The 21842-nt window shown below is 38.5% G+C and overlaps 1 protein-coding gene across 6 annotated transcripts in view; it reads right to left on the bottom strand.

Moving 5' to 3' along the window:
- HACE1 (HECT domain and ankyrin repeat containing E3 ubiquitin protein ligase 1) overlaps positions 1-21842 on the bottom strand; it is a 123949-nt gene that overhangs the window by 64120 nt on the left and 37987 nt on the right. For 4 of the 6 annotated variants that reach the window (XM_023205917.2, XM_023205918.3, XM_026454415.1 and 1 more), the window contains 3 exons: positions 10457-10539; positions 1081-1177; positions 809-910 (listed from right to left, as the gene is read on the bottom strand). In XM_023205917.2, the coding sequence (XP_023061685.1) occupies positions 809-910; positions 1081-1177; positions 10457-10539 (282 nt within the window). Of the gene's footprint in view, positions 1-808; positions 911-1080; positions 1178-10456; positions 10540-13632; positions 13652-21842 lie in introns of those variants that run through there. The other 2 variants (XM_023205920.2, XM_023205921.2) reach the window with 2 other exon arrangements.

Below are 21842 nucleotides of genomic sequence, written 5' to 3'. Positions count from 1 at the left end.
ATATAGAGATATGATGATACACAATAAAATCTTTGTTGAAAATCACCCAGTTACAAAACAATAGTAAATATAGATAGAATTTTAAAAACACCAAGTATAGTTTTGGAAATTTAATTCTAAACCTCTAAAATAAAAGAGAAATTTAGAGCAATTTTTCTAAGACTTAAACTATCACAAACACATAGCTGAGTAAACTAGTGGTTACCAATCATAATGATATTCCTCCACAGAGTCTTTTCCTCTTGCCATGGGAACATTTTTTTTTTTCTTTAATTTAAAGACAGAGCATCACTGTATCGCCCAGGCTAGAGTGTTGTGGGCAGACACATGATCTCGGCTCACTGCAGGCTCAACCTCCTGGGCTTAATCCCTCCTCCCAGCTCAGCCTCCCAAGCAGCTCGGACTACAGATGCATGCCACTACATTTAGCTAATTTTTGTAATTTTTTTTTAAGAGACTGTGTCTTTGTTGCACAAGCTAGTCTCAAACTCCTGGGCTCAAGCAATCCACCCACCTCAGCCTCCCAAAATGCTGGAATTACAGGCGTGATACCACACCCAGCCTATTCTAGTAATCTTAAGGAGAGACCAAAGACCCATAGGGCAGAAGATTTATATGGCCAAATATTAGCAAAAACTATATTAATTATTATCTAACTCATACTTATCCTATAATGCAGATAAGCTAATTATTAAGATATTTGTGACAATAAGCAAAATTACTAAGCTAAGCACATTTGTAAAATGTCATATATGCTAAGCAGAAATAAAGTGTCTTCATTTACAAGCTACTAGCACAAATACATTACCATGTTTTCTCGGAGGTCTTCATTCTGTGTCATTTGAATAATAGTCTGAAAAAGCCTCGGGTGATATTGAATTAATACTTCACAAGTCTCTCCATAACCACCCTAAAAACAAGACTTAAAATTATTCAGGTTTAAAAACAGTCCCTTTTAAAGTTCATATTCTTCACACAATAAAAATCTTTGCACCTACCCTTTCATTGAAAAAAATAATTTTTACCACTCCAGTTTCTCTTATAAAGATAAGGGGCTGAGAATATAAATTAAAAACATACCTGTACACATAAATCCAGAGGAGTTACTCCATTTTTATCTGGCAGATATTTGGCTCCTCGTAGTAGTAGAATCTGTGCTGTATCTCTCTGACCATGACTGTGTAGAAACAGAAACAAGTTAAAAATACAATCTTTTTAAAAGTCTTTCTCTATGAATTATGGATAGTTAATATGAGTCAATGAAGACTAACAATTTTAAAAATTAAGACAAGAGGATGTGAAACACATGCTCACAATCAGAAAAACTTCTCTCACAGTTAAGCCATGCTTTCACTATGTAGACCAGAAAGTGACCTATTAAATTTTAGAATTGAATTTGTGTCACATTTCCTAAAATAGGCATAATATTTCAGGGATAAGTAACTACTACTCAGCCTTCTGCTTTATTTTTTTCTCACATTCACTTCCTAATCCCTCTCTCCACCTTAACTTGACCATTTGCAACTTTAGCCTCACCTTCTTCCTACCACACACATCCAAGTCTCTAAGCGTCTTAATCCAAAAGAACCTCAAAGTCAAAACAAGAGTACATTTTATGGCACACTTGTAATACGTTGAAAAAAAAAAAATTTAAAACAAAGGAAAGAGAAAAGTAAAACCAATGGAAGAGAATCTGGGGAAAAAGGGAACATGAAGTAGGGTTATTAGCCAAAAATATTATCTAGTTTTTGACCTTCATTTTACCAACCCACTCAGTTTGGCTTCTGCAGACAGGTATTCAATCTGTCCTAGAATGAACTCTTCTATCCACATGCCTCATTTCCTGACTGCTCTCTCTTGTAGAAATAGAATTGGTAACTATCACTCCGGGGAAATTAATGTTAATGGCTGATTCTTAAGAAATGCCCAGGGCCAGGCATGGTGACTCATGTCTGTAATCCCAGCACTTTGGGAGGCCAGGGTAGGTGGATCACCTGGGGTCAGGAGTTCCAGACCAGGCTGGCCAACATGGTGAAACCCCGTCTCTATTAAAAATTCAAAATTAGCTGGGCATAGTGGCAGGCGCCTGTAATCCCAGCTACTTGGGAGGCTAAGGCAGGAGAATCACTTGAACCCAGGAGGTAGAGGTTGCAGTGAGCCAAGAATGCCCCATTGTACTCCAGCCTGGGTAACAAGAGCGAAACCCTGTCAAAAAAAGAAAGAAAGAGAAAAGAAAGAAAAAAAAAGGGAGGGGAGGGGAAGGGAGGGGGGGGGGGAGGGGAGGGGAGGGGAGGGGAGGGGAGGGGAGGGGAGGGAAGGGGAGGGGAGGGGAGGGGAAGGGAAGGGAAGGGAGAGGAAGGGAAGGGAAAAGGAAAAGGAAAAGAGAAAGAAAGAAAGGTCCAAATAAGTTGTACAGTTTGGAAGAGCATGAATCCAAAAAGTACTCTGTATATGAGAAAAGCACGTAATCAAAGCACAGGTGAAACTAGAACTCAGGCACCTGGGCTTCTAGACCAATACTCTTTCCACCATAACATTACCTAAAGAGGCATGTGATTTCACAAAGAAAAACACTACACAGATATCTCAGAAAGTTAAAATTCTCTTTCACAAAATGGCACTGTATGAAGAATAATTTACAGCCAATTGGAATTAAAGTGTTTTTAAAAAAAACTTAATAGTATCCTACTATGAATCTAGTGCCAGAAAACCCTGCAACAGTTATTATAGGTCTATCACTGTCTTGATACTTTATTATTACACTGATTATCTTCCTTAATACCAATAAGCCAGAACTTAAGAATATCTAATTTATTCTAGAAAAATCAAAAAAGTAAATCAGCAATCCCTTTGAAAGGAACAATAATCAGCTTTACCAGCATCAAGCAAGAAGTCTTCATCAAGCATCACTTGTCATTCAGCTCAAAGTGTTGGTCAAGATGTTATAAACAATAGCTAATGGTGATTAATGTTTAATTTACACTGTTCCTTTCTTTCACATGCTTAAAAATAGAGGCCAAGTGAAAAGCAACTAACTTGAGCTTAATTTATTTAGGGATATAGTGATACTTTTGCTAATAGCCAAGGTTCTGAGGAATCCATCTTATAAAACTGCTGAGTTCAATTTTAATGATATCTCTTTTACAGTTCTTTAACATCCATGTGTCCAATTTTTTCCAACTAAACTGTAAACTTCTTGACAGTAGACCTGTTCCATAGCACCAAGTATGGCAGTTGTCTTATAACATGTACTCAATACATTCAATGAATTGTACTATAGGCTTTAACTTCAGACACCGTTCATTTGACAAGTAAGTATTAAAGACAACACCGCACTATAGAAAATAACAAGAGACCTGAAACACAATTTATTTAGGATACACTAGGTAACAAGCATTATGCTCAGTCCTCTGTCCAAAGTCTGACTTAGTGCTGACACTGTTATAAGCCTCATTAAATTAAGCAAACAGGAGGCCATTAGCCTGAGACTGTCACTATACTTCTGAGTTCCTCTGTAACAAACTTCAGCTTAACTTGGGAGTATGTATTTTGCAACAAAGAGAGGTTTCAAGAAATCAGACAGCCAATTCTTCACACCATGACCAAATTAGGCAAATACATACATAAAGGTAGCCAGTCACGTGATTTCTCTACTTTGCTTCCATATTCAGCCTATAAAAGCTCATTACTTACAAACTGCTGGGAAGAGCTCTCTCACCTGCTTCTGATTCTGAGTGCTGCCTGATTCATGAATCGTTTTTCATTTAAATAAACTTAAAACTTATTTTTTCTAAGATTTTTATTTTAACAGTATTCACCCAATTTTTCAGATGAGAAAACCATGGCTCAAGAAGATAATGGAGTTGCTCAAGATGAACAGTTACATGGCAGACCAGAATTTAAATCTGCATCAGTCTGACTCCAAAATCCTTCATCGATATCATGCTGCTCTAGCAAGACAAACAGAGATTGCCCTTTATGTTTTGTGACCTTTAAAAGTAAACAATTTAGTCTCAAGACTCCCATTCCAAGATGGCCAAATACGAACAGCTCCGGTCTACGGCTCCCAGAGTGACTGACGCAGAAGATAGGTGATTTCTGCATTTCCAAATGAGGTACCTGGTTGATCTCATTGGGACTGTTTGGACAGCAGGTGCAGCCCACAGAGGGTGAGCCGAGGCAGGGCAGGGCGTCACCTCACCTGGGAAGCCCAAGGGGTTGGGGGATTTCCCTTTCCTAGCCAAGGGAAGTCGTGACAGACTACCTGGAAAAACGGGACACTCCTGCCAAAATATTGCACTTTTCCCAAGGTCTTAGCAAACAACACACCAGGAGATTCCGTCCCGTGCCTGGCTTGGCTGGTCCCATGCCCACGGAGCCTTGCTCACTGCTAACACAGCAGTCTGAGATCGACCTGCCAGGCTGCATGCGATTCCTCAAGGATCTAGAACTAGAAATACCATTTGACCCAGTGATCCCATTACTAGGTATATACCCAAAGGATTATAAATCATGCTACTATAAGGACACATGGACACGTATGTTTATTGCAGCACTATTCACAATAGCAATGACTTGCAACCAACCCAAATGTCCATCAATGACAGACTGGATTAAGAAAATGTGGCACATATACATCATGGAATACTAAGGAGCCATAAAAAAAGGAGGAGTTCATGTCCTTTGCAGGGACATGGATGAAGCTGGAAACCATCATTCTCAGCAAACTATCACAAGGACAGAAAACCAAACACTGCATGTTTTCATTCATAGGTGGGAACTGAACAATGAGAACACTTACACACAGGGCGGGGAACATCTCACACTGGGGCCTGTCGGGAGGTCGGAGGGCTGGGGGAGGGATAGCATTAGGAGAAATACCTGATGTAAATGACGAGTTGATGGGTGCAACAAACCAACATGGCACACGTATACCTACGTAACAAACCTGCACGTTGTGCACATGTACCCTAGAACTTAAAAGTATAATAGTAATAAAATAAAATAAAACACAATTTAGTACTCAAAAAATTACAGTAGCAGACACAGGAGGATATGTGCTATGAGAACAATGGAATGGGGATCAGACAGGATGAACAGACAAGATCACCATGTATAAGCAGGACAATATTCAATACACAAGGTAAATAATAAAGCCTCAAAATAACTCTGTACCATATACAACAAAAAAGGATAATCAGCATAAAGAAAAGGAAATACTACTATAACATTTTTAGACAGCTGGAGTAATTTCTGAAGCTACACAGAAATCTTATTTATGATCAGTTGGCATTTCATTTCAAAAACAGATTAAGGGCCAGGTGTCGTGGCTCACATCTGTAATCCCAGCACTTTGGGAGGCTTAGCGGGCAGAATCACTTAAGGCCAGGAGTTCAAGACCCGCTTGGACAACATACCTTGACTTTATTAAAAATGAGTTGGGTGTGGTGGTGCACATCTATAGTCCCAGCTACTTGGGAGGGTGAGATGAGAGAATCGCTTGACCCCAGGAGTTGGAAGTTGCAGTGAGTTATGAACACGCCACTGCACTCCAGCCTGGGTGGCAGAACAAGACCCTGTCTCTAAAAAATAATACTTTAAAATAAGAATAAATTTTAAAATAGATTTAAAAACAACAAGCAATAGCTAATAACATACAAAATCTGCACAATGCAGTTAGGGACTCAAGTACCTCACCCGTAATTCGATTAGAACAATTCTTTTTCAGACTGCTCAGAGTGTTGCATAAAAGATTTTTCAGTTTAAATAACTAAAAAAAAAAAAAATACTGAACAAATAATCATTCTTTATAAATGAAGTTGTTTTTGAGACAGTCTCAATTTTTTAATATTGATTGAGATAATACTCTCTTCAAGAAATTGCCAAAGTATTTTATGAAAACTAAGAAGTCAACAAAAATTTAACTAATAAGAAACTTGTGGCTTCTAAAGCACTCAGAACTGACTTCTCAAACACTTTCAGCCCCATAACTTTGGACCTTTCATCCTTATAAATTTGAGAATTTGGCCAAAGTGTAAATAGTCCAGACGGTTGTAATATTATTGGGAATGGCTTATGAAATCGTATTTTCTATTTATATGATATGGCTTAGATTGTATTTTCTAAAGGTCTGTCCTATGCTGAAAGTTTACAATTTTAAGTGCAAGAACTCTTTTTTTTTTCCTTGAGACGGAGTCTCACTCTGTTGTCCAGGCTGGAGTGCAGTGGTACGATCTCGGCTCACTGCAACCTCCACCTCCTGGGTTCAAGTGATTCTCCTGCTTCAGCCTCCCGAGTAGCTGGGACTACGGGCACGCGTCACCACGCCCAGCTAATTTTTGTATTTTTTGTAGAGATGGGGTTTCAACATGTTGGCCAGGATGGTCTCGATCTCTTGACCTTGCGATCCACCCACCTCAACCTCCCAAAGTGCTGGGATTACAGGTGTGAGCCACTGTGCCTGGCCAAGTCTAAGAACTCTTTTATATGGCTACTTTGATTTTGAATACTCTAATTGAAAGGAGTTACTATACAGTAGCTACAAATCCACGTTCTAAATCTTAGCCCTTTCTGACTCTATTAGAGACCTCTAAAACTCCATTAACGTCTTACTAATTTACTGTATCTATACAACTCCAACTAAACCTGGCTTTTCCTAATAGAATAAAAGTTATCTACGGACACAGAAAATAGCTGAAAACCATTATACATCCCAACCTTTATTTGAAGAACTCAGTTGAGGGAATTGGGAACATAAGGATTGAATATAAAACCAATCTAATAATTTCAGGATTTGAAATACTGGCAGCAGTCATATAAAAGACTTAAAAACAAAGGTCTGTAAAGACGGTGGGGGAAAAAAAATAAATATGTGCCTATATTTTACATGACAGAAAGAATGAGTTCATTAGTTATATAGTTTATGAGTCACAACATCCTGTCCAGAGTATCCAGAGAAGAAAAGTGGCTGGAAAACCCTTTCTATCATAATTTTAGGTCAAAATCCATCTGAGAAAGACTCACAGAAACACTACATTATAAAACAGTGCTCAAGACCAGGCATGGTGGCTCACGTCTGTAATCCCAGCACTTTGGGAGGCTGAGGCAGATAGATCACCTGAGGTTGGGAGTTCAAGACCAGTCCGGGCGACATGGCAAAACCCCATCTCTACTAAAATACAAAAATTAGCTGGGTGTGGTGGCGCATGCCTGTAATCCCAGCTACTCAAGAGGCAGAGGCGGGAGAATCGCTTGAAGCCAGGAGGCGGAGATTGCAGTGAGCCAAGATCATGCCACTGCACTCCAGCCTGGGAAACAGAGTGAGGCTATGCCTCAAAAAAAAAAAAAAAAAACAGTGCTCAGAATTAGACAAGAAACAAAAGAAAACCCTGTAGAGCAATTAAATTAAATGAGGACAAGACAACTTTATGCTCACTGAAGAGTGAAAGAAGCATGTCAGAGCTTAGTGCGCACCTATCAACTACTAAGTATTGAATACTCTGCAGCATGCTTTACAGAAGCCATCACATTTAATCTTCACAATAATCTCACCAGGCAGATATCAGCACCTCCATTTCACAAACAAAGCTTCAGGAGTCAAGAATCTTGACTAATGTTGTATAGCTCTGGTGCTGGGATTTGAACCTGCCTACACAAACTAGGTTCTTTCCCCTGTATCTTAATACCATTCTAAATTTAATTGCAAAATTCAAATACAAAGAAAATAGTTTTAGTAGTTGACCCTTGAATATATTATATCTAGTAATACTTCTCAACGAATACAAACTATATATTCCATTTAACCTTTATCTTAGAGCCCTATAATTTGTCCTGGGGGTTAACTTGTTCTATTTCCTATAATCCTTTCCCTTTCATTTATCAGAAATAACACATTGGGAATAACTTATATTTTTAATTTATACCTGCATCAAGATATCACAAGTAAAATTAAAAGTGTGCCTGCAGAAGAACCAAGTTCCATATCTACTATTCCTCTACAAGGATGAATTTATATTTTGGTTTCACATTTCATCACAGACTTGCTTAATCATCTTTGTTCAAAAAGATCTAATATTTGCTAGATTAAAACTAAAGGATGGGAATACAGCACTAGGAGAAAGTATTTCTTAAAAATCCTTCTGCCATATCCCTAAGCTCAGACCGACAATAGGGATATCCCAGTTCTGCACAACACTAACATATCTCTATTTTAACTATTATAAATGGGACTGTTTTTTATATGAGATTTTTCATAGTGATGCATTCATTCAAAAACATCTACTACACATTTAAGTGCAAAACACTGTACTATACTTTGGACATAAAGTGGTAAACAAAATAAACACTATTCATGCTTTCATTGAGTTTTAAGGCATGTAGGGAAAACAGACTATAAACAAGTAAATAAACAACTACAAAACAGGAAGTGCTATGAAGGAAATGACTGTGATACTGCGAGCAAAAATACGGTAAATGACCTGCTTAGACTGGTCAGGAACTGCCTTCCTAAAATGTAACTTAAGCAGTAACATGAATAAGAAACAGTCAGCCCTGTAAAAAGCCTAGGGAAGAACATTTCAGGCGAAACAAACACCATGTAGAAAAGCCTGCTGAAAGAGTTGGTTGCATTTAAGGAACGCAAAGAGAATCACTGTGGTTCAAGTACAGTGAGCTAAACAGGAGTGAAATCATGGAGGTCTCACAGGCCAAGGTAGAACTTGAATTATATTTGAAATGCAACAACGAGTCACTGAAAAGTTTTACATACAGGGCTTAAACACAAAGTGACAAGAGTCGATTCTTTTTTTTTTTAAGATCACTTTGCTGAGGAAAGAAGAGACTGGAGGGAAACAACATAGGAATCAGGGAGACTAGTGTAGAGATTACTGAAGTACTCTAAGCAAAAGGTAACTACATTAAGGTGGTTTTGGTTGAGTTAGAAGTTGAGATTCCAAACATATTCTGAAGGTAGAATTTACAGAACTTACTAATAAATTCCAAGTTCACAAAGAGGGAGAGAGAAATAAAAAATAACCTAATTATTTCTAATTTAAACAACTGAGAGGATAAGGTTTCTATTGATTAAGATGAGGAAAAACTGGAGGAAAGGTTTGAGGAGGAAAATCTGAAGCTATATTTTGACATGTTAGTATCTGAGATTCTGCGATACTTCTAGTGATGATGTTAATCAGGGAGATGGACATTCAAATCTGGAGCTTCAAAAAAAGGTCTGATCTAAAGATAACCCTTCAAGATAGGATATGATTACAGGGAATCAGATGATGGTATTATTCATAAATTCAGGACACTATGGAAGGAACTGGTTTTCTAGCCAAGCAACCAAACCATAAATATAGTGTTAAGAAAGTGGCTGGAATCAGAAAGATCTGCAAGTCTAGAAACCCAAAAGCCCCTGAATTCTAATACAGGGTTGTTAAACAGATGATCTGAATCGGTCTCATCAAAGGAACATGAGAGACCCCAAAAAAGAAGCTAAACAAGAAAAAATGCAGGTCTTTCAACCTAAAACCAACTTCCAATAAAATGATATAAAACAGAAAAAAAGAAGAAGAGAGGAGCTTTCTGGAGAGCTCTATATCGGGATATAAAGGCTGAAATAAATATTACAATTCATATAATTTAAATCAAAAAGAAGAATCACTATAGTGTTCTGTGAACTGATGCTAACTGCAAACTACATTTACATAATACATAATAGATAGGTGTGTATATATTTTTATATATGTGTGTGGGTGTGACAGCATGTGTATAATTATACTATTAGCTCCTTAGGGACTAGAGTTTATTTATTACTGTTTTACACACCTACAAGAACGCATGACACAGTGAGTGCTAACTAAACATTTGATGAATACATGAATGAATAAGTGAATGAAATGCACACGTCAAGAAAATGAACCAATACAGAAATATGAAAATAACTTAATGTATAACAATATCTAACAAGACTGACTCAAGATATTTTTTCGGTTATAGATACAGAGAAAGAAAAGACATAGCTCTGGATCAAGATATATTCCAACAGCTTATCCCACTGGAAATGACCTGGTTACAGAATACAGTAAACTATGGGAATTACCAGGTTACCAATTTGTCTTTTGTTAATAAGTACTTAGTTTAAAATTGAAGTAATCAAGCAAATCAAAAGCTCCCACATATAACATAAAAGCAATGGCAATTAAATATAACAGAAAATATTTGTCCTCATGCAGTTAAGTAATAGAACCATAACACTTCATCTTAAAAGAGAGATTATACTTAATCTTAAAAAGAGCACAATATTTGTGGGAAAACAAGAAAGCTTTAGAAAATACACAGAAATATGTGTGTCTAGAAATAGAGTATACACACATCTGGAAATATATTTCTTTATATGCATATATATATACACACACACACGAGTATATATAGCATCTGGAAATATAAAATATCATACCTGCAAGCAAAGTACAATGGAGTTGCTCCTGATACATTTGGCCTGTTAATATCAGCACCACTGTCCAGCAAGCATTGCACTGTCTGAGGGGGAAAAAATAATTAAAAGTAAAGCCAGAGAAATGAAACAAAAGATACAATTACCACAATTTTAGTCCATATAAGGAAAGTTCTTCCCAGAGCTTGAAGCTTTACATAGGAACTGACTAGCCATGTGACAATTCCTACGGCTGAGCAAATTCAACGTTTTGTAAGCTCTAAGTTTCTCAGGCACAACACAATACATGTGGAATTCTCAATGTAATAGAAACTGTGCTAATCTGGAAGTCTTTAGAGCAGCAATGTATCAAAAGTAGTCAGTAGTCACATATGGCTACCAAGTACTTGAAATGTGGCTAGTACAGCTAAGGAACTAAAATTTTAATTATATTTAATTATAGCTCATTTGAATCTAAATAGCCACATGTGGCTGGTGAATTGGACCCTACTACTTTAGACATTTGAATTTAAATTGCTTTAAACACCAGAATTTTTCACCTCTAAAAAAATAAGCACCAGAGTAAAACTTTCCCAAAGTCAAGAGAATAATTATTAAAATACAAAATTTTAAAAAGCTAAGAAGCCTTTTTGCTATTAACAGTAGCATATACAGGCTCAATTTCACTGACTGCCATTAATATATACTTAGTCCCCTAAGTTCTACTCCTCCAATCATTTGACTCATACTAAAAGAGTACGCTAATATAAAATCTTAAAAATACATATCTGTTGATTAAGGACAGGATAGGGCCCAGTTGAAAACCTTTTAAAAAAAACTTATATGGTTTTATTCCTAAAATTCTAATTTGAGTTTTTCCTGCAAAAAGGAAGAAAATGTAAAAACATAAAACATGAGGCAATAGGTGGCTTGAGGCCAGTAGTTTGAGACCAGTTTACTCTTATATAGTGAGACCCCATTTTCACAAAAACATTAAAAAATAAGCTAGTCATGGTAGCACATCATAGTAGTAGGCCTAGCTACTCAGGAGGCTGAGGCGGGAGGACTGTTTGAGCCCAGGAGCTCAAGGCTACTATGAACTATATTACACCACTGCACTCCAGCCTGGACAACAGAGCAAGACCCCTTAATAAAATAGTTTGAAATTAGACGTTTATTACTTCTGGATTGAACATATCTGTTCGTCTTTTTTGCTGCTTTTAAACAAAGCACAATGTCAGTAAAATAATAAAACTAAACACCCAAAGGAAGAAGAACAAGAAAGAAAACAACAGCATACTGGATAAGTCAGTAAGTTTTGGAAATATAGCAAGCAAATGGAGAAACAGTAACTCACTTAGCAGATCAAAGAAAGCTGAAGTCTAACTGCCCACAAATGGAGATTCCAACAATAAGCAACTAAATTCTTACTACAGAACACACACATTAAGAAAAAAAAAAGGAATAGAGGAAATTGGAAGTACCAGGTACCTTGGAATATAGGAATGGTTATGTAGAGCTAAAAATAGGAGGAATAGTTGAAAGTCAATAAAAGAAACAGACTCTCCCTTAGGACCTTTCTTCCCATCCTATCCAGTTAGTTACTATCCCTCTTCAAACTGTCTCAGAAGATGGGAAGTTTATTCTCTGCACAAAGTGAACAGAGAGTCTCTGGAATGGGAGACAAGAAACACAGGTGGAGCAAAGATGAGGAGCCATCGTGAAAACAACAAATTAAGTGAAAACCTCCAGCCTCCATGTTCCAACTAGGCTCCCAGAACTCCACCAGGCAGGCTTAAAAACCTCAGGTAGAAGGAATTAAAAGCTTCCTCTCAATACTGGCATCAGAAAAGAATCTTACAGATACTGGCATTAGAAAGTCCCCAGTGAAACAGCTCAGTTCAGCCAGACACGGTGGCTCATGCCTGTAATTCTAAGACTGGAAAACCAAGGTGGAAAGATCATTTGAGGCTAGGAGTTCAAGACCAGCCTGGGCAATTTAGAGAGATCCCATTTCCACAACAAAATTTTAAAATTAGCCAAGCATGGTACTGCATGCAAGACACTATCTGTAAAGCAAGACCCTATGTCTAAACAGAAATAAAAATTAAAAATAAAGAAACAGCCCAATTCAGAACAATGCGTCTATAGCAGTCGTCCCCAACCAAGGTTAAAATTTCCCTCTGGGAACATGAGGCAACTTTTTTATTTTTATGACTGCGGAAGGGAAACTGCTATTGGCAGGTAGTGGGTAGAGGTCAGGGATGCAGCTAAACATCCTAAAATGCAGATGATAGCCCCCACAACAAAGAATTATCAGATCCAAAATATCAATAGTGTTGAGACTGAGAAACGTTGGTATACAGTCAAACCAAGTAGTCAACAAACTCAACTCATGTACACAACGCTTCCAGTCAACATTTGAGTGCCTCACCATTACATGAATGAACAGACAATATTTAAAAAACAACTGAAGCAGGCCTCCAACCTGAAAAACAAAAATTACAACAAACCAAAAAATGGAACTCAGAATAACAAAGACAGTAAAGGGAACCAAGAAAACAATAAAAATTAGAAAAGTAACTGACAACCTCAAACAGAAAAGAAATTATACCATGGAATGAGAAAAGGAAGTTGGGTAGAAAATATTCAGGGAATAAGAAATCAAAAATACAATGCAATAAGTAAAAATTCAACAGAAGTTTAAAAAGAAAATGTTCAAGAATTCTACAAAGAAGAATAAAAAGACAAAATAGAAAATAGGAAAGATGAGAAAATTTGTGAATCAATCAAGGGAGACATACTGCAGAAAATGAGAATAAAGAAAAGAAAGGGGGTGAGGGATCAAAGGGGAATAACCAAGAAATAATACAAAAAAGGTTCCCAGAACTGAAAGACATCAGGTACCAGGTTTAAAAGGCTCAACGAATGTCTGGTCTATCAAATTAAAAGACCTTCAACAAGGCATGTCAAAGTGAAATTTCATGATAACATCAGGGATAAAAGATTCCAGAGATAAACAGAAATCATGTGGGCATTAAACTTCTCAACAGCAACACAGAAATCTAAAATGTAAAAAGCCTTCAAAATTATAAGATACATTACTCTATATGCAGAATTCTACAGCTAACTACACTATTATTCAAATAGATGCTTACAAATAAAAAAGTTTAACTATTTTATAAGATTTTTAAAATTACCTTCAATGTACCTTTTCTCAAGAAGCTACTGAAGTATATCCTCCTCCAAAGAAAGAGAATAAACCAAAATAGAAGACATGGAATCTGGAATATGGAGATCAAACATGGGAGAGACACTAAGATTATTTCTAGGTTTAGAGGGTGATATGGTGTGGATTTGTGTCCCTGCCAAAATCTCCCATTGAATTGGAGGAAGGGACCTGGTGAGAGGTGAGTAGAGCATGGGGACAGATTTCCCCCTTGCTGCTCTCATGAGATCTCATGGTTTAAAACTGTGTGGCACATCCCCCCTCACACTCTTTCTCTCTCTCTCCTGCCACCATGTGAAGAAGGTGCTTGCTTCCCCCTTTGCCTTCCACCATGATTGTAAGTTTCCTGAGGTCTCACAGTCATGCTTTCTGTAAAGCCAGCAGAACGGTGAGTCAATTAAATGTCTTTTCTTCACAAATTACTCAGTCTCTAACAGTTCTTTATAGCAGTGTGAAAAACTGACTAATATAGAAAATTGGTACCAGGAGTGGGACATTCCTATAAAGACACTTGAAAATGTGGAATCGACTTTGGAACTGGGTAAGGGGCAGAGGTTGGAACAGTTTGGAGGGCTCTGAAGAAAACAGTAAGATGTGGGAAAGTTTGGAACTTCCTAGAGACTTGTTGAATGGTTTTGATCAAACTGCTGATAGTGATAGGGACAATGACGTCCAGGCTGAGGTGACCTCAGACAGAGATAAGGAACTTACTGGCAACTGGAGTAAAGGTCACTCTTGCTATGCTTTAGCAAAAAGAGAGTGGAAGCATTTTGCCCCTGCCCTAGAGGTCTGTGAAACTTTAAACTTGAGACAGATGAATTAGGGTATCTGGTGAAAGAAATTTCCCCTTTTTTTTTTTTGAGATGAAGTCTCGCTCTGTCTCCCAGGCTGGAGTGTAATGGCATGATCTCGGCTCACTGCAACCTCCCAGGTTCCAGCAATTCTCCCGCCTCCCAAGTAGCTGGGATTATAGGTGTGTGCCACCACGCCCCACTAATTTTTTCTGTTTTTAGTAGAGATGGGGTCTCACTCTGTTGGACAGGCTGGTCTTGAAGACCTGACCTCAAGTGATCCACCCACCTTGGCCTCCTAAAGTGCTGGGATTACAGGTGTGACCCAGCATGCCCAGACTCTGGTGGAAGAAATTTCTAACCAGCAAAGCATTCAAGATGTGACCTAGTTTATTCTGAAAGCATTCACTTATACGCATTCACAAAGAGATGGTTTGAAATTGGAATATGTTTAAAAGGGAAACAGAGGGCCAGGCACTGTGGCTCACCTGTAATCCCAGCACTTTAGGAGACTGAGGCGGGCGGATCACCTTAAGTCAGGAGTTTGAGACCAGCTTGGCCAACATGGTGAAACCCCATCTCTACTCTAAATACAAAAATTAGCCAGGCGTGGTGGCAGGTTCCTGTAATCCCAGCTACTCAGGAGGCTGAGGCAGGAGAATTGCTTGAACCTAGGAAGCAGAGATTGCAGTGAGCCAAGATCACCGCATTGCACTCCAGCCTGGGCAACAAGAGCAAAACACAACTCAAAAAAAAAAAAAAAAAAAGAAAAGGACATAGAGCATAAAGGTTTGGAAAATGTGCAGCCTGACCACGCAGTAGAAAAAAAAAAAACCCATTTTCTGGAGAGAAATTCAAGCCAGGTGCAGAAGTGTACATAAGTAACAAGGAGTTGAAAGTTAATAACCAAGACAACAGGAAAAATATCTCCAGGGCATATCAGAGACCTTCACTGCAGCCCCACACATCAGAGGCCTGGAGGCCTAGGAGAGAAAAATGGCTTCACAGGCCAGACCCAGGGTCCCACTGCTCTGTGCAGCTTTGGGACTTAGTGCTCTGCATCCTAAATGCTCCAGTGCCAGCTCCAGCCATGGCTAAAAGGGGCCAAGGGGCCAAGGTACAGCTCAGGCCACTGCTTTAGAGGGTGCAAGCTCAAGCCTTAAAGCTTCTATGTGGTGTTGGGCCTGCAGGTATGCACAGAAGACAAGAGACGATGTTTTGGAACCTCTGCCTAGACTTCAGAGGATGTATGGAAATGCCGGGCTGTCCAGGCAGAAGTCTGCTACAAGAGTAGAGCCCTTATGGAGAACCTCTACTCGGGCAGTGCAGACGGGAAATGTGGAGTTAGAACCCCTCACACTGAGTCCCCACCGGAGAAGCACTGCCTAGTAGAGCTGTGAGAAGAGGGCCACCACCCTCCAGACCCAAGAATAGGAGACCCACTGACAGCTTGCACTGTGCACCTGAAAAAGCCACAGGTACTCAACGTCAGCCTGTGAAAGAAATCTAGGGGGCTGTACCCTGCTGAGTCACAGAGGCAGAGCTACCCAAGGCCTCAGGATCCCAACCCATGCATCAGTATGCCCCGGATATGAGACATGGAATCAAAGGAAATTATTTTGGAGCTTTAAGATTTAACAACAGCCCTGCTAGGTTTCAGACTTGCATGGGGCCTATAGCCTCTGTGTTTTGGCCAATTTCTCCCACTTGGAGCATTCACTCAATGCCTGTACCCTCATTGTATCTTGGAAGTAACTAATTTGTTTTTGATTTTACAGGCTTATAGGCAGAAGGGACTTACCTGTCTCAGATGAGACTTTGAACTGTGGACTTCTGACTTAATGCTGAAATGAGTTAAGACTGGAGGACTGTTGAGAAGCGAAATTATATTTTCCAATGTGAGAAGAACATGAGATTTGGGAGGGGTTAGGGGTGTAATGACATGGTTTGGATTTGTGTCCCCGCTAAATCTCATGTCAAATTGGAAGAGGGGACTGGTGGGAGGTGACTGGATCATGGGGGCGGATTTCTCCCTTGCTGTTCTTGTGATAGTGAATGAGTTCTCACAAGATCTGTAGGTTTAAAAGTGTGTGGCACTCCCCCTCATACTCTCTCTCTCTCCTGCTGCCATGTGAAGAAGCTGCCTGATTCCCCTTCATCTTCCACCATGATTGTAAGTTTCCTGAGGCCTTCCAGTCATGCTTCCTGTTAAGCATGCAGAACTGTGAGTCAATTAAAACTCTTTTCTTCATCAATTACCCAGCCTCAGGTACTTCTTTATATCAGGTGAAAATGAATTAATATGGAGAAGAAAAAAAGATGTTACTGACAAACTATCTAATGAATCTGTCTTTGTAGAAGAGAGTATGAAGAGATATTTTACAGGAGCATATAGATGAAGAAATGCTGATCCATACAAAGAAAACTGAGCAAAGCCTTATTCAAGAAAAATAGTCATCCTCAAAAAAGAACGTTATTACAGTATTATTGACTGAGCAGTAAATACTTTAACTATATATATAACCAATATTGTCTAATCAAAACTTATAAATCATTTACCATAACAAGAAATGATTAAATAATATCTAAAAGTCATAAACTAAGAAAGAGCCATGGAAGCTTATTATTTGGAAATACGTACTAAAGGAAAAGTTTAAAAAGTTGAAAATTGTTGCCTCTGGTGATCATGGCTTGACAAAGAGGAAGGGTGGTTCAAAGGACTAGCATCCTTATTAGAAGATTTTAATACTAATAAAATATTTTTAAGACATAGTATTCACATATCTATTTAAATTTACTTCTAGCTCAACATTAATTCTATAATCTATGTAATAAAAACACTGTCATGTAAAACTACATTATTATCTATGTAATTCCCCTAAACTGAAAACAAGTAGTCAAGTATAGCTTACAAATATAAGAAAAACAAGTATTTCGGTCACCATTTTATAAGAGGACTATGTGGGTCTTCTAATCATGGCTTTCCTCTGATCACTGACCTAGAAGCAGTGTCTGTAAGGTCCCAAAATAGGAGTAAGATGGAGAGTAGCAACAGTGTTCCCTACTGTTATAGAAATTATAGAAAATAAGCCTGCCAACCAAAAAAAACCCCAGGACCAGAAGAATTCACAGCTGAATTCCACCAGATATACAAAGAAAAGCTGCTACCATTCCCATTCAAACTATTCCAAAAAATTGAGAAGGACTACTCCCTAACTCATTCTATGAAGTCAGCATTATCCTGATACCAAAACCTGGCAGAGATACAACAAAAAAAAGAAAATGTCAGACCAATATCCTTGATGAAATTGATGCAAAAATCCATAACAAAAACACTGGCAAGAAATCCAGCAGCACATCAAAAAGCTTAAACACCATAATCAAGTAAGCTTCAACCCAAGGATGCAAGGTTGGTTCAACATACACAAATCAGTAAATGTGATTCAGCACATAAGCAGAAATAAAGACAAAAACCACGATATCTCAACAGATGCAGAAAAGGCTTTTGATAAAATTCAACATCCATTTGTGTTTTTTTTTTTTTAAAAAAAACTTTCAATAAACTAGGTATTTAAGGAACATAGCTCAAAATAACACGAACCATCTATGACAAACTCACAGCCAGTGTCATAATTAATGGGCAAAAGCTGGAAGCATTACCTTGAAAACCAACATAAGACAAGGATGCCGTCTCTCACCACTACTATTCAGTGTAGTATTGGAAGTTCTGGCCAGGGCAATCAGCAGGAGAAAAAAACAAAAGGCCAAACAAATAGGAAGAAAAGAAGTCAAACTATCCCTGTTTGCAGATGACATAACACTAGATTTAGAAAATCCCACAGTCTCAACCCAAAAGCTTGTTAAGCCAATTAACAACTTCAACAAAGCCTCAGAATACAAAATCAATGTGGAAAAATCACTAGCATTCCTATACACCAAGAGTCAAGCTGAGGGTAAGTCAGGAATGAACTCCCATTCACAACTGCCACAAAAAGAATAAAATAACTAGAATACAACTAACTAGGGAGGTGAAAGATCTCTACAAGGAGAACTACAAACCACTGATCAGAGATGACACAAACAAATGGAAAAACATCCCAGGCTCACGGACAGGAAGAATCATTATCAGTAAAATGGCTATACTGCCCAAAGCAATTTATATAGATTCAATGCTATTCCTATTGAACCACAATTGATGTACTTCACAGAACTAGAGAAAACTATTTTAAAATTCCTATGAAACCAAAAAAGAGCCCAAACAGACAAGGCAATCCTAAGCAAAAAGAAAAGCTGGAAGCATCACACTACCCAACTTTAAACTATACTACAGGGATATAGTGAGCAAAACAGCATGGTACTGGTACAAAAACAGACACATAAACCAATGAAACAGAACAGAAAACCCACAAATAAGACCGCACCCTGACAACTATCTGATCTTCCACTAAACCTGACAAAAACAAGCAATGGGGAAAGGATTCCCTATTCAATAAATGGTGTTGGAATAACTGGTTAGCTATAGTTAAACAACTGAAACTGAACCCCTTCCTTACATCATACACAAAAATTAACTCAAGATGGATTAAAGACTTAAATGTAAAACCCAGGCCAGGTATAGCGGCTCACGCCTATAATTCCAGCACTTCGGAAAGCAGAGGCGGGTAGATCATGAAGTCAAGAGTTCGAGACCAGCCTGATCAACATGGTGAAACCCCATCTCTACTAAAAGCACAAAAATTAGCCGGGCATGGTGGCACGCACCTGTAATCCCAGCTACTCAGGAAGCTGGGGCAGAAGAATCACTTGAACCCGGGAGGTGGAGGTTGCAGTGAGCCGAGATCGTGCCACTGCACTCCAGTCTGGGCAACAGAGCGAGACTCTGTCTCAAAAAAAAAAAAAAAAAAGCAAAAAGCAAAACTCAAAACCATAAAACCCTGGAAAACAATGTAGGCAATACCATGCACGGGCAATGATTTCCTGACAAAGATGCCAAAAGCAATTGGAACAAAAGCAAAAACTGAAAAGTTGGGATCTAATTAAACTAAAGAGTTTCTGCATAGCGAAAAAAACTATCATCACAATAAACAGAAAACCTACAGAACAAGAGAAAATTTCTGTAAACTATGCATCTGACAAAAGTCTAATATCCAGCATCTACAAGGAACTTAAATTTACAAAAAACAACAACCCCATTAAAAAGTGGGCAAAGGACATGAACAAACACTTCTCGAAAGAAGACATATATGTGCACAAACACTTCTCGAAAGAAGACATATATGTGGCCAAAAATCACATGAAAGAAAAGCTCAACATCACGGATTAGAGAAATGCAAATCAAAACCACAATGAGATACCATCTCACACCCGTTTAGTAAGAACGGGTATTATTAAAAAGTCAAAAAACGGCTGGGCGTGGTAGCTCACGCCTGTAATCCCAGCGCTTTGGGAGGCCGAGGCGGGCAGATCACGAGGTCAGGAGATCAAGACCATCCCAGCTAACACGGTGAAACCCCGTCTCTACTAAAAAATACAAAAAAATTAGCCGGGCGTGGTGGCGGGCGCCTGTAGTGCCAGCTAATTGGGAGGCTGAGGCAGGAGAATGGCGTAAACCCGGGAGGCGGAGCTTGCAGTGAGCCGAGATCACACCACTGCACTCCAGCCTGGGCAACAGAGCGAGACTCCGTCTCAAAAAAAAAAAAAAAAAAGTCAAAAAACAATAGATGCTGGCAAGGTTGTAGAGAAAAAGGAAGGCTTATACACTGTTGGTGGGAGTAAATTACTTCAGCCATTGTAGAGGACAGTGTGGTGATTCCTCAAAGACCTAAGGACAGAAATACCATTTGACCCAGCAATCCCATTACTGGGTATAAACCCAAAAGAAATACAAATCATTCTTTTATAAAGACATATGCACACATTTGTTCACTGCTGCACTATTCACAATAGCAAAGACATGGAATCAACCTAAATGCCCATTGATGGTAGACTGGATCAAGAAAATGAGGTACACATATACCACAGAATACTATGCAGCCATAAAAAAAGAATGTGACAATGTCCTTTTCAGGGACATGAAAGGAGCTGCAGGTCATTCTCTTTAGCAAACTAACACAGGAACAGAAAACCAAATACCATATGTTCTTTCTAATAAGTGGGAGCTCAATGATGAGAACACATGGATACAGAAGGGAACAATATACACTGAGGCCTTTCAAAGGGGTGGAGGGTGGGAGGAGGGAAAGGATGAGGCAAAATAACTAATGTATAATAGGCTTAATACCTACGTGATGAAATAATCTCTACAACAAAGCCCCATGACACAAGTTTGCCTATGTATCAAATCTGTACTTGTACCCCTGAACTTAAAAAAAAAAAAAAGAAATTATAGAAAATAAGTCTTCAACTCTCAACTGGCTCAGGAGAGATGAAAGCCAATACACTGAAAATATATATTAATACGCAATTAAAACCTAGCAATCCAGAAAGAAACTGTAATAAAGGAATTTTAACAAAATATACTATACATTTATATAATGTTTAAAACCATGTAATGATATAATGTAAATAACACTAATATGTACCCAGTGTGCTTATAATAAGCATTTATCATTTCATTTAATGCATCTTGTGAGAAAGATGATATTCTCTTCACTTTTATAAGCACAAAACTGAGTATCAAAGAGGTCATGTAATCTGTACCCCAACACACAAACAATGAAGCAGGGATTCAAACCCAAATCCATGTTTATAATCACTATTCTATTGATCAAAACATAGGCATTATAATTCTTCTGAATTCAGATTACTAAATAGTATTATGCCTAATCTGACATATCTTCATAAACTACATTAATCACAGATAATCTAGTAACTCCCTACTAAATAACTATTACAGAATAAAGCTTAAGTACCTAGACAGCTACTTGTGTATGGTTTTAAAGTAATGCTATTCTTATGCCTGTAATCACAAGGCTTTGGGAGGCCAAAGTGGGAGGACTGCTCGAGGCCAGGAGTTCAAGACCAATCTGGGCAACATAGTGAGACCACCATCTCTAAAAAAGAAAGTTACAAATTTTTAAAAAAATTATCCAGGCGTGGGCCGGGCGTGGTGGCTCACGCCTGTAATCCCAGCACTTTGGGAGGCTGAGGCGGGCAGATCACAAGGTCAGGAGATCAATACCATCCTGGCTAACATGGTGAAACCCCGTCTCTACTAAAAAAAATACAAAATTTATCCAGGTGTGGTGGCAGGCGCCTCTAGTCCCAGCTACTCATGAGGCTGAGGCAGGAGAATGGCGTGAACACAGGATGCAGAGCTTGAAGTGAGCCGAGATCGTACCACTGCACTCCAGCCTGTCTCAAAAAAAAAAAAAAAAAAAAAAAAAAAAAA

Source organism: Piliocolobus tephrosceles, chromosome 5 (genome assembly GCF_002776525.5).
Source record: "Piliocolobus tephrosceles isolate RC106 chromosome 5, ASM277652v3, whole genome shotgun sequence".
Classification (NCBI taxonomy): Eukaryota; Metazoa; Chordata; class Mammalia; order Primates; family Cercopithecidae; genus Piliocolobus; species Piliocolobus tephrosceles.
The sequence above is the reverse complement of the archived record's forward strand: the minus strand, read 5'-3'. Positions and strand labels throughout refer to the sequence as shown.